The sequence below is a fragment of the Leopardus geoffroyi genome, chromosome E2, assembly GCF_018350155.1.
Source record: "Leopardus geoffroyi isolate Oge1 chromosome E2, O.geoffroyi_Oge1_pat1.0, whole genome shotgun sequence".
Classification (NCBI taxonomy): domain Eukaryota; kingdom Metazoa; phylum Chordata; class Mammalia; order Carnivora; family Felidae; genus Leopardus; species Leopardus geoffroyi.
This window is the reverse complement of record NC_059335.1, coordinates 31,374,278-31,387,036: the sequence shown is the minus strand read 5'-3', so window position 1 is coordinate 31,387,036 and position 12,759 is coordinate 31,374,278. Positions and strand designations below refer to the sequence as shown.

Below are 12,759 nucleotides of genomic sequence, written 5' to 3'. Positions count from 1 at the left end.
CCATAGGAACCTTTGAAACTAACTTGGAATTCAACATCTACACCTTTCCACTCCATGACTGAAAAACAGCTCTAATACCCTGTCAAAAAACCAATGGCATTTTTTACAGAACTAGAACAAGGAATCCTAAAATTTGTATGAGGCCACAAAAAATCCCAAATAGTGAAAACAATTTTGAAAAAGAAAAACAAAGACGGAGGCATCACAATTACAGATTTCAAGTTATACTACAAAGCTGTAGTAATCAAAATAGTATGGCACTGGCACAAGAATAAACATATAGACCAATGGGACAGAGCAGAAAGCACAGAAACAAACCCATGAGTATATGGGTCAACTAATCTTTGACAAAGGAGGAAAGAATATGTAATGGGAAAGTCTCTTCAACAAATGGCGTTGAGAAAACTGGATAGCTACATGCAGAGAAGTGAAATTGGACAACTTTCTTATACCATAAAAAAAGATTAACTCAAAATAGATTAAGGACTTTAATGTGAGACCTGAAACCATATAAATCCTAGAAGAGAGGAGAGGCAGTAATTTTTCTGCCATCAGCCATAACAACATTTTTCTCGATACGTCTCTTGAGGCAAGCGAAAAATTAACTATTGGGAGTTCATCAAACTTAACAGTTTCTGCACAGCAAAGGAAAAAATACACAAAATCAAATGGCAACCTACCAAATGGGAGAAGGTATCTGCAAATGACATATCCAATAAAGGGTTAGTATCCAAAATATATAAAGAACTTATAAAACTCAATACCCAAAAAAAACAAATAACCCAATTAAAAAATGGGCAGAAGACAAGTACAGACATTTCTCCAAAGAAGACATCCAGATGGCCAACAGACACAGGAAGAGCTGTTCAACATCACTCCTCATCAGGGAAATGTAAATCCAAACTACAATGAGATATCACCTCATACCTCTCAGAATGGCTAAAATGAAAAACACAAGAACAACAAGGTTGACAAGGATGTGGGAAAAAAAGAACCCTCTCGCACTGTTGATGGGAATGCAAATTGGTGCGGCTACTGTGCAAAACAGTGTGGAGGTTCCTCGAAAAGTCAAATACAGAACTACCCTACGATCCAGCTACTGCACTGCCTGGTATTTACCAAAAAAATACAGAAACACTAATTCAAAGGAATACATGCACCTTCATGTTTATTGTAGCATTATTGACAATAGCCAAATGATGGAAGCAGCCCAGGTGTCCATCAATCGATGAATGGATAAAGATGATGAGATATATATAATGAGAGTGAAATATTACTCAGCCATATAAAAGAATGAACTCTTGCCTTGTGCAATGACACAGTTGGAGCTAGAGCATATAATGCTAAGTGAAAATAAGTCAGGGAAGCACAAATAACATGATTTTACTTATATGTGGAATTTAAGAAACAAAACAAAGAAACAAAGGGAAAAAAAGACAAACCAAAAAACAGACTCATGACTATAGAGAACAAAGAGACGGTTACCAGAGGGGACGTAGGTGGTAGATGGGTGAAACAGATGAAGGGGATTAAGAGACACTTACCATCCTAAACCTCATAAAGGCCATATATAAGGACCCACAGCTAATATCATCCTCAATGGGGAAAAACTGAGAGCTTTCCCACCAAGGTCAGGAACAAGACAGGGATGTCCTCTCTCGCCACTGTTGTTCAACATAGTACTGGAAGTCCTAGTCTCAACAGTCAGACAACAAGAAGAGATAAAAGGCATCCAAATCGGCAAGGAAGGGCTCAAACTTTCACTCTTTCCAGATGACATGATGCTCTAGGTGGAAAACCCGAAAGATTTCACCAAAAAACTGCTAGAACTGATACATCAATTCAGCAAAGTCGCAGGATATAAAATCAATGCACAGAAATCGGTTGCATTCCTATACACAAATAATGAAGCAGCAGAAAGAGAAATCAAGGAATAGATCCCATTTACAATTGTACCAAAAACCATAAAATACCTAGGAATAAACCTAACCAAAGAGGTGAAAGATCTACACACTGAAAACTACCGAAAGCTTGTGGAAAAAACTGAAGACACAAAGAAATGCAAAAACATTACATGCTCATGGATTGGAAGAACAAATGTTGTTAAAATGTTGATGCTACCCAAAGCAATCTACACATTCAATGCAATCCCCGTCAAAATAATATTAGCATTCTTCACAGAGCTAGAACAAACAATTCTAAAATTTTTATGGAACCAGAAAAGACCCAAATAGTCAAAGCAATGTCGAAAAAGAAACCCAAAGCTGGAGGCATCACAATTCTAGACTTCCAGCTGTATTACAAAGCTGTAATCATCAAGACAGTATGGTACAGGCACAAAAAACAGACACATCAATTAATGGAACAGAACAGAGAACCCAGAAATGGACCCACAAATGTATGGCCAACTCATCTTCAACAAAGCAGTAAATACTATCCAATGGAAAAAAGAAAATCTCTTCAGCAAATGGTGCTGGGAAAATTAAACAGTGACATGCAGAAGAATGAACCTGGACCACTTTCTTACACCATACACAAAAATAAACTCAAAATGGATAAAAGACCTAAATGTGAGACAAGAAAGCACCAAAATCCCAGAGGAGAAAACAGGCAACAACCTCTTTGACCTTGGTCACAAGTTATTAAACAGGTCTTCAGAGGCAAGGAAAACAAAAGCAAAAATGAACTACTGGTACCTCATCAAGACAAAAAGCGAAGGAAACAATCAACAAACTTAAAAGGCAGCCTAGAGAATGGAAGAAGACATTTGCAAACAACATATCAGATAAAGGGTTAATATCCAAAATCTATAAAGAACTTCTCAAACTCAATACCCAAAAAACAAATAATCCAGTGAAGAAATGGGCAAAAGACATGAATAGACACTTTTCCAAAGAAGACATCCAGATGGCTAACAGACACATGAAAAAATGCTCAACATCATTCATTATCAAATGAAAACCACAATGAGATACCACCTGACACCTGTCAGAATGGCTAAAATTAACAGCTCAGGAAAGAACAGATGTTGGTAAGGATGCAGAGAAAGGTGGAACGCTTAAGCATCATCGGTGGGAATGCAAACTGGTGCAGCCACTCTGGAAAACAGTATGGAGGTTCCTCAAAAAATTAAAAATAGAGCTACCCTATGACCCAGCAATTGCACTACTAAGTATTTATCCAAAGGACAGAAAAATGCTAATTCAAAGGAGCACATGTACCCCAATATTTATAGCAGCACTATCAACATTAGCCAAATTATGGAAAGAACCCAAATGTCCACCAACTGATGAATGGGCAAAGATGTGGTATACAGACATAGATGTAGATATGGATATATAGATATATAGACATATAGATATACGTATATATAAACAATGGAATATTACTTGGCATTCAAAAAGAATGCAATCTTGCCATTTGCAACAACGTGGATGAAACCAGAAAGTATTATGCTAAGTGAAATACATCAGTCAGAGAAAGACAAATACCTTATGATTTCACTCATGTGTAATTTAAAAAACAAAACAGGTTGGGGCACCTGGTGGTTCAGTCGGTTGGGCATCCAACTTCGGCTCAGGTTATGATCTCACAGTTCGTGGGTTCGAGCCCCGTGTCGGGCTCTGTGCTGACAGCTCAGAGCCTGGAACCTGCTTCGGATTCTGTTTCCCTCTCTCTCTCTCTGTCCCTCCCCCACTCATGCTCTGCCTCTCTCTCTCAAAAATAAATAAACATTAAAAAAATTTATTTAAACAAAATAGATGAAGATAGGGGAAGGGAAAGAAAAATAAGATAAAAACAGAGATAGAAGGGAATGCCTGGGTGGCTCAGTCAGTCAAGCATCTGACTTCGGCTTAGGTCACAATCTCACGGTTTGTGAGTTTGAGCTATGCTAGGTGGTAACTAACTTGGATTTAAATAAAATTTTAAAAAATAATAGTAAAGCAGTTAATTTAGCTATTATGGGGGGAAAAAACAAGAAGAGTATACTTATCATGATGAGCACTGAGTAATGTATAAAACTGTTGAATCACTATTCTGTACACCTGAAATGAATACAACATTGCATTAACTGGAATATATATATATATATATATATATATAAAAGAACAGTTCTAATATTTCTGGACAACTTCAAAAGGAGTCTCAGGTGTCTTATAAGGATACATCCTTAGACAGAGCTTAGGAAGGAATTCCGTGACGCCAAGACCAGGTTAAATAGATCTTCCTGAGGAAGGAATTCCAAAACCTCCATAGCACAATAGATCCTCCTTGCTACCATGTCCTGCTCCCATGATAAAACACAGCACTCCACTGTTGGTACCTGTTTAATTATTACCTTTCATGGAAAAGCGGCCAGTTCCATGGGACCAAATCTGCCATATTTCCCCATGCGCCCCCAAAGTACCAAATCTGGTACTTAACTAGATTCCTCATCTGAACCACAGAACACAGAAAATGGTTTGAATGACTATTTTCTTAATTCCTCCAAAGGTGGTACACACTTTATACCATTTGAGAGGCATCGGACAGAAGTTAGTGGAACCCCAGTTGAGAAAAATCTGTCCAATTAGCTGACCTAAGTTTCTACCGCATGACTATTCTGAATATAGGCTAAAATAGCTATGGGGATCAGACAGGTGGAAATGATGATGCCAATGACATGATGGTGGTAACAACAACATCTACTTTGAAAACATGCTAGAATGTTCCAGGTGCTTAACATACATCACACTTAATTCTCACCATGACCGTAACTATCACCACAATTTTATTGCTAATGGGCAAAGCGGGAGTGTAGCAAAATGGAAAATCCATTTCCCATCTAAAGGGGGAGCCAATATTCAGCTGTAGTTACTACAGTGCGGGCCAGGTGTTGCCAGATAGTCTAGCTTTCAGGAGAGCCAGACATCCAGATTTTTATCTCAACTTTGTATTAGAAAATAACTCAGAAACTTTCAAACACAGTTTGGGCCAAGTAAAACACATCTACAGGCAGGATGAATACGTGAGTTGTAAATGTGTGAACTCGAATGGCCCCTACCTTTCCGCAAAAACATACGTGCCAAAAATGCATAATCTGAATCTCATTAGGAAATATCAAATAAGAATCCTGAGATAGTGTACAAAACAAATATCCTGTAGTCATCACAAATGTCAACAACGCCTTCCTCATCACAAATGTCAATTGTCATGAAAGAAAAAGAAAAGCATAAGGAACCAAATTAAGGAGACCAGATTAAAGGAGGTTAAAAGAAACCAGATGCATGACAATGAAAAGTAGTGTGTGCTCCTGGATTGGAACCTGGGCCAGGAAAAAAAAATGCTATGAAAGAAATTATTAGGACAATTCACAAAATTTGCATATGGACTTTGGATTAAATGGAGTATTTTATCAATGTTAACTTTCCTGAACTTGACAATTCACTATGTTTCTATGTAAGAGAATGTCCTTGTTCTTAGTAAATAGATGCTGAAGTATTCAGAGGTAAAGAGGATTGAGGTTTTCCAACTTCCTCTGTAATGGTTCGTTAAAAAAAACAGTAATAGTGGTTCCTGTGTGTCTATATAGGGTGAGAGAAAGTGAAAAAGCAAATGTGGCAAGACGTTAACAACCCGTGAATCCGGACGACAGGCCTAGCAGAGCTCTTTGTTCTACTCTCGCAGCTCTTCTATAAATTTTAAATCATTGTAAAATAATAAATTATGTCATCTGAAAAAAAAAAAAACAGAAGCACGGGGGCAGCTCTGCATTAGCAGAGGGCTCTCTGGACAACCAAACTCATTTGAGGCCATACCTACTGTGTCCCTGGCACAGTGACAAAACCTAATCACACTGGACCCTCACGGCACCCACAAAGACAGCCATTCTTTTCTTTCCTCTTTTTTTTTTTTTTTTTTTTTTTTAATTTACATCCAAGTTAGTTAGCATATAGTGCAATAATGATTTCAGGGGTAGAATTAGTGATTCATCATTTACATATAACACCCCGTGCTCATCCCGACAAGCGTCCTGCTTAATGCCCCTTGCCCATTTAGCCCATCCCCCACCCATACCCCCTCCAGCAGCCCTTAGTTTGTTCTCCGTATTTCAGTCTCTTATTGTTTGTCCCCCTCCCTGTTTTTATATTATTTTTGCTTCCCTTCCTTTATGTTCATCTGCTCTCTATCTTAAATTCCACATTTGAGTGAAGTCATATGATATTTGTCTTTCTCTGACTAATTTCACTTAGCATAATACACTCTAGCTCCATCCATGTTGTTGCAAATGGCAAGATTTCATTCTTTTTGATTGCTGAGTAATATTCCATTGTGTATATATATACCACATCTTCTTTATCCATTCATCCATCAGTGGACATTTGGGCTCTTTCCATACTTTGGCTATTGTCGATAGTGCTGCTAGAAACATTGGGGAGCCTGTGTCCCTTCAAAATAGCACACCTGCATCCTCTGGATAAATACCTAGTAGTGCAATTGCTGGGTCGTAGGGTAGTTCTGTTTTTAGTTTTTTGAGGAACCTCCATAGTATTTTCCAGAGTGGCTGCACCAGCTTGCACTGCAAAGATTAGCAGTGCGAAATCTTTCTCCGCGTCCTCGCCAACATTTGTTGTTGCCTGAGTTGTTAATTTTAGCCATTCTGACACGTGTGAGGTGGTATCTCCTTGTGGTTTGGATTTCTATTTCCCTGATGATGAGTGATGTTGTGCATTTTTTCATGTGTCTGTTAGCCATTTGGACAGAAGCAACCATTCTTGACTCCATTTTCTGTCAGGAGAAACTGAAGCACATGCCAACCCTCCCCCCCAACAGCAAGGAAATTTTAAAGGCCGTGGTTCCAACTCAGACTATCAAATACTAATCTGGACCATACCACTGTATGTCTTACGAGAAAAACGCATGAATATACCTTGCTGTTCTCTTACCCTTGAACATAGGTTAAATAAATGTTATCATGAAAAGCTAGATAACATTTGTCCAGCCTTTTTATTCACCCTCCAAACTTGGAAACTGTATAAAAGCCTGTATATAAGCAATCACAAGAAGAAAATACAATCTAAGCTATTTCAAAAAGAAAAACCAAAAGTAATTACCCATTATGGAGATGATAAAGTTTAATTTAAAAAGCAAACAAGAAATCTTTGTGACCTTGGGATAGGTAACGATTTCACCGATATGACACAAAAAGCATTAATCATAAAAAGCAATATCAATAAATTGGACCTTTATCAAAATTAAGTACTTTTGCTCCTCAAAAAACCATTAAGTAAACTAAAAGCCTGGAAAACAATGTTCACAATACATATCGCTGACAAAGAATTTATATCTAGAAAATATAAAGAGCTCCTAACACTTTATATTAAGAAGACAATCCAGCCAAAAAAAAAAGAGCTGAAGATTAGAACAGACACTTCACAAAAACAAATATCTACATAGTCAATAAACACATGAGAAGCTCTGCATCGTCAGACGTTTGGGAAATGAAAATCAAAACCACAATGAGATGCCGCTGCACACTAAGATGGCTATAATCAAAACGACAGTAACAGGAGGTGACAAGTATGTGAAGAAATTGGAACCCTCAAGCATCGCTAGTGGAAACATAAAATGGTGTGTCCGTATTGGAAAACAATGTCTTAGCCCATTCAGGCTGCTGTAACAAAATACCACAGACTGGATGGCTTATGAACAGCAGAAATGGACCGTCCCAAAGGCTGGAAGTCCAAGATCTACGTACCAGCATGGTCAGGTTCTAGTGAGGACCTCCTTCTGGGCTGCAGACTCCAAATTTCTGGTTGTGTCCTAACACGGCAGAAGGGGTGAGGGGCTCTCTCAGGCCTCTCTTACAAGGGCATTAATCCCATTCTTAATCACCTCTGAAGGCCCTACCTCCTAATACCATTACCTTGGGGATTAGGATCTCAACATAAAAATTGGGGAGGACTCCGAGATTCATACCAAAACAGTACAGCACTTTCTTAAAACGTTAAACATAGATTTACCATGGGACCAGCAATTCCACTCCTAGGCAGCTATCCAAGAGCTTAAAGGAAAATATATGTCCATATAAAAAAAGTAGTATATGTTCACAGCAGCATTTTTCATAATAGCCAAAATGTATAAATAACCCCAAATATCCATCAACTGGTGAATGGATTAAACAAAATGCAGTGTATTCATACACTTGAATATTATACTATTCGGTAACAAAAAGGAACAAAGTACGGATACATGCTACAACACGGATGAACCTCTCAAAACATCATGTTGAGTGAAAGAAACCAAACACAAAAGGCCACCTATTGCCTGATTCCATTCACAGGAAATCTCCAGAAAAGGCCAATCTTGAGAATAAATGATTAGCGGTTGCCTAGGGATCGGGGCGGGGGGATGGGGGGTGGAAATGGAGATTAACTACAAATGAATACACACCTTCTTTAGGGGATGATGAAAATGTTCTAAAATAAAATTATGTTGATTGTTGCGCAACTCTGTAAATACACTACAAATCACTGAATTGTCTGTCCGCTTAAAATAGGTGAGTTTTGCCAGTACAAAAATTGTACCTCAATAGCTTTTTAGAAAAGATACTCAACCTCATTAGTCATCACTGAATGCTAATTAAAGCCACCATGAGATACCACTACACATCCACTAGAACGGCTAAAATTTTAGAGACTGACAACACTAAGCATTGGGGAGGTCACAGAGCAACTAGAATTCTCATACACAGCCGATGGAGATATAAAATGGTGTACTGGGTATGTATAACATTCCCCAAAATGACATGTCCAATCTTAACCCATGGTAGTTGTCACTGTGACCTGCTCTGGGAAAGGGGTCTTTGTAGATGTAATTAAATGGAGGATCTTGAGATTAAGATCATCTTGGATTTAGGGTAGGCCCTAAATATAATGACTGGTGTCTTTACTAGAGAAAGGAGGGGGAGAGATTTGACACACAGAAACACAGAGAAGGTGGCCAGGGGAACACAGAAGCCAAATAAAGTTAAGTTGCCCAAACCAAGAAATGCCAGGAATCACCAGAAGCTACAAGAGGCAAGGAAGGGTTCTCCCCTAGAGCCTCCAGAGGGACCATGACCTGTCAAAACCTTGCATCCAGACTTACCTTTAGAACTAAGAGAGTATAAATTTGTTATAAGACACCAGGTTTGTGGTAACTTGTTCCAGCCGCACTAGAAAACTAACACAAATGGCAGAATCACTTTGGCAGTTTCTTAGAAGGCTAAACAGAGAACTCAACAATTGGAATTCTGAGTGTTTACCCAACAGAAAGAAAGACAAAGATTTATACAGGAATAGTCACAGCAGCATTTTTTACATAACAGCCCCACACCAGAAACAATTCAAATGTTCTTCAGCAACAGGTGAATGAATAAACAATATGTGGTAAATCCACACAGTAGACTATCACTCAGCAATAAAAAGGAATGAACTATTGCTATACATGACAACATGAATAAGTCTCAAAAATCATTATGCTTAGTGAAAATAGACTCAAGAGTTCATACCGTATGTTTCCATTGGTATGAAATTCTAGAAAATATGGACTCATCTACAGCAAAAGAAAACATTATCAGTGGTTGCTTGGGAGCCAAGGTAGGGGAAGACACTGATTGCAAATCAGCAAGAGGAAATTTCTAGAAGGGGCTGAACTGTTGTCTATGTCAACGATGATGGTGGTTTTGCAGGTGTATACACCTGTCAAACTCATCAAATTGTACATTACAAACGGGTGCAAATTATTGTACGTAAATTACGCCTCAATAAAGTTGATTAGAATATGAGAAAGTAGGTCATGAGTAACTGAACATTTCCTATTTAAGATTTAAAACTCAATTGCCTATACTTTGTTCTAACCGATGATACTGTCATCAGCAAATTTTAAATAAATATCAAAGAACTTCTTTAAAGAAAACAGGAAGACAACTTGCTCTATCAATTCAACATGTTTCACCAGCAGAAAATGGAAAAAAGCTTTGAGTCCGATAGACCTGGTTCTGAGCCCTAGTTCCACATAAAGCAACCAAGTGGCCTTGGGCAAGTCATGATTTCCTTAAGCCTTGGTTTCCACATCTGTAAAATGTGGAAGACATGAATAACTATCTCACAGGCAACGGTTATGGTTTCAGTAGAGTAAAAGCTTCTTTGTGCACGGATTCTATCTTAGCTAAAGTCATAATCCCAGTGTCTAGCAAATAAATAATAGGTGCTCAATAAATCTTAACAGAATAGATGGATAACACAAATGTAAAGCTAAAAGGTGAGAAAGACATCATACACAACGCCACTGGATGACATTTCTCTCTTCCTTTACACTGTTGCGGACTAATGCAAAAGAATCTTCCCTTCCCCTCCCTTTCCCCCTGTGGAACCCATCTTCAGTATTCTGTCCATATCACAGCAGACCCTAGCATGGAAACTTCAGGTCCCCAGTGCAACCTGGTCATAACTCAGGTCATTATAGGGAAGATTTTATATTTTAAATCCATAGAAGTATTCCCTAAGAAAAACTCACTTGTAGGATTCGAAATTCTACAAGAGCAAGAACTGTGTGTTATATTTATAATTGGTTCTCACTTCTAATATTTGCCTAATATAGAGTAGGCAACATAATAGCATGTGTAAAGGCTATGTAACCAGAGAGAGCAGAAAAGAGGGCCTTTTAAAAAGGCCAACGTGGCCGATGGGCGAAGAGTGGGCAGAATGTCATGTGGGATGTCCAGACCATCATAGGCCATGTGAAGTTCTGTCTCTCTCTTGAGAACAACAGGAAGTCATGGAAAACTTTTAAACAGGTGGTTGGCAGAGGAGGGAGGAAGGAAAGGGACATGATCAGATTTGCATTTTGAAAAGATCACACTCCATAGTGTGCAGAAGAGACTGGTTGTGTGGGAGAAAGGGGATGAGGGGACAAAGGAGTGTTAGTGTGTAGAGTGAGTGCAGACCAATAAGGAGCCTGATGCAACAATCCATTAAAGACATAATGGTGGCTTGGTCCAAGGTGGCAGAGATTGAAAAAATGGACCGGTTTACCGACGTAGTTAAACAAATCAACAGGCCTTGATTTGGGGAATGAGAGAGAAAAACACTCAATTCTTCTGAACCTCAAGGCTTCGCCTGTAAAACAGGGCTGTTGATACTCCATCTGCATAATATCTATCTTGAAATCTGCTGCAGTGAGAATATGAAATATAAATTTTACGAACTTAACGCAGAAACTGACATGTAATAAATGCTTGTAATAAATGACAATAAATAAATGCATGTAACAAATGACAAAACAAAACGTCGCTATAGATGTTATTATTGCCATCCCATGGAACGGCAACTACCTGAGGCTGAACCCCAAAGGTAGAAAATAGAATTGTAGTTAGATTCATACCCGCTGTGCTGAAGACACAGAACAAAACAGGCAACCACTGAGACAACTGTTCCAAATAAATACATCTGACCGCACAGATATTTCATCTGAACCAATCTCGACCTCAGAAATCATTACCGAAGAGAACGCACAACTGTTACGATCACAGTCATCTGAGAGTCCGGTAAACTGAGGCACAGGGTAGCTACAAAGCTGACCAAGGAATGAAGTGCAGAAGCAGGAAAAGGAAATGGGTGTCGTGATTCTCATTGGTGAGCTGATCCTGTTAACAGGATGCTAGGCCTGCATCCTGAGCAGCACGAATGTAATATACCCCAATGTCTCTGGTTCCCTTGCTGACAAGGCCTTGTCATCCCCTGGCTTAAGACCGTGCGTCCGTTCGCCAGGCAGCCAAGCCCTTCCGGTTCCCGGCCCCTAGCTATACGTGCACCAAAGATCCCAGACTCTGGAGAAGCCCACATACCTTAGCTTCGCGCTCTCGTTCCTCGGCGGTCGGGGTCCGCTTCATGCTGCCGCTACAGCCGCCTTCGCCACTGCTAGCCGCGTAGATTCCTCGCTCTGGACCCCGCCTCCTGCATGTAGTTCTCTCGGCGTCCTGCTTCCGCCCAGCTCCATTCTCCTTCAGAGCCTCGAGAACTACCCTTCCCAGGATGCAAGGCGGCGACGCCCGAGAGAGCCTCGGGGTTTGGGGCAGGAGAATTTCCCAGGGCCGACAGCTACGCAGCGAGAGGGCGGGCGAGGGCCGGAGGAAAACTACATTTCCCAGGAGGCAACGGAGCCTGCCATGTTTTTCCCGTGCTCCTCTCGGCCAGCAGCCCAGCACGCTGTCGGCGCTATAGCAACGGTAGCTAGCTGCGGAGAGACAGTGGCGGTGAGTACTCTGGGGGAGGTGAGGGGGACGGAGGTGGCCCCACCCTCTACCTACAGCACGGGTGGGGGTCCTGGGATCCGCTCTACGGCCTAGAGAAGGCCCTAGAGTTCTGCTTGCGTGAAAAGCAGCCCAGCACGAGACACCACATCCTCAGGCCTAAATCACAGCCCGCCCATTATCCCCACGCCCAGAACCGGTTTGAAATTTTACAGCCCAGCCTTAAACCAGGCTGGTGAGAGTTGATGCTGCCTGCCGTGCCTTTCCAAGTCCTCCTTCTTATAGAAGGGCACATAAACACAATTCGCTCCTTAACCCTGGGTTAAGAGTTGGTTGGTAGCCCCTTTAGCCTCTTAAATGGCCTATTGTTGGCTTAGTGATTTATAATTACTTGTTTATCGTTTGATTACCCCATAGCCTGTTAACTACAGACAGGCGGGGATTTTGTTTACCATTTTAGTCTCAAAGCCAGGTTTTCATTTAAA

The 12,759-nt window shown here is 40.2% G+C and overlaps 2 protein-coding genes across 9 annotated transcripts in view; one reads left to right on the top strand and one right to left on the bottom strand.

Annotated features, from left to right (window-relative positions):
• The window catches only part of FTO (FTO alpha-ketoglutarate dependent dioxygenase), a 393,904-nt gene extending 381,826 nt beyond the window's left edge, over window positions 1–12,078 (bottom strand). For all 5 annotated transcript variants that reach the window (XR_006702654.1, XM_045442778.1, XM_045442779.1 and 2 more), the window contains exon 1: window positions 11,870–12,078. Coding sequence is in view for 4 of the 5 variants with exons in the window: in XM_045442778.1 (XP_045298734.1) it covers window positions 11,870–11,914 (45 nt within the window). In the remaining variant the exon portion in view is untranslated. The remainder of the gene's footprint in view (window positions 1–11,869) is intronic.
• Window positions 12,079–12,156: 78 nt separating this feature from the next.
• The window catches only part of RPGRIP1L (RPGRIP1 like), a 93,381-nt gene continuing 92,778 nt past the window's right edge, over window positions 12,157–12,759 (top strand). For 2 of the 4 annotated variants that reach the window (XM_045442776.1, XM_045442774.1), the window contains exon 1: window positions 12,157–12,277. The gene's annotated coding sequence lies outside the window, so the exon portion shown is untranslated. The remainder of the gene's footprint in view (window positions 12,278–12,759) is intronic. The other 2 variants (XM_045442777.1, XM_045442775.1) reach the window with 1 other exon arrangement.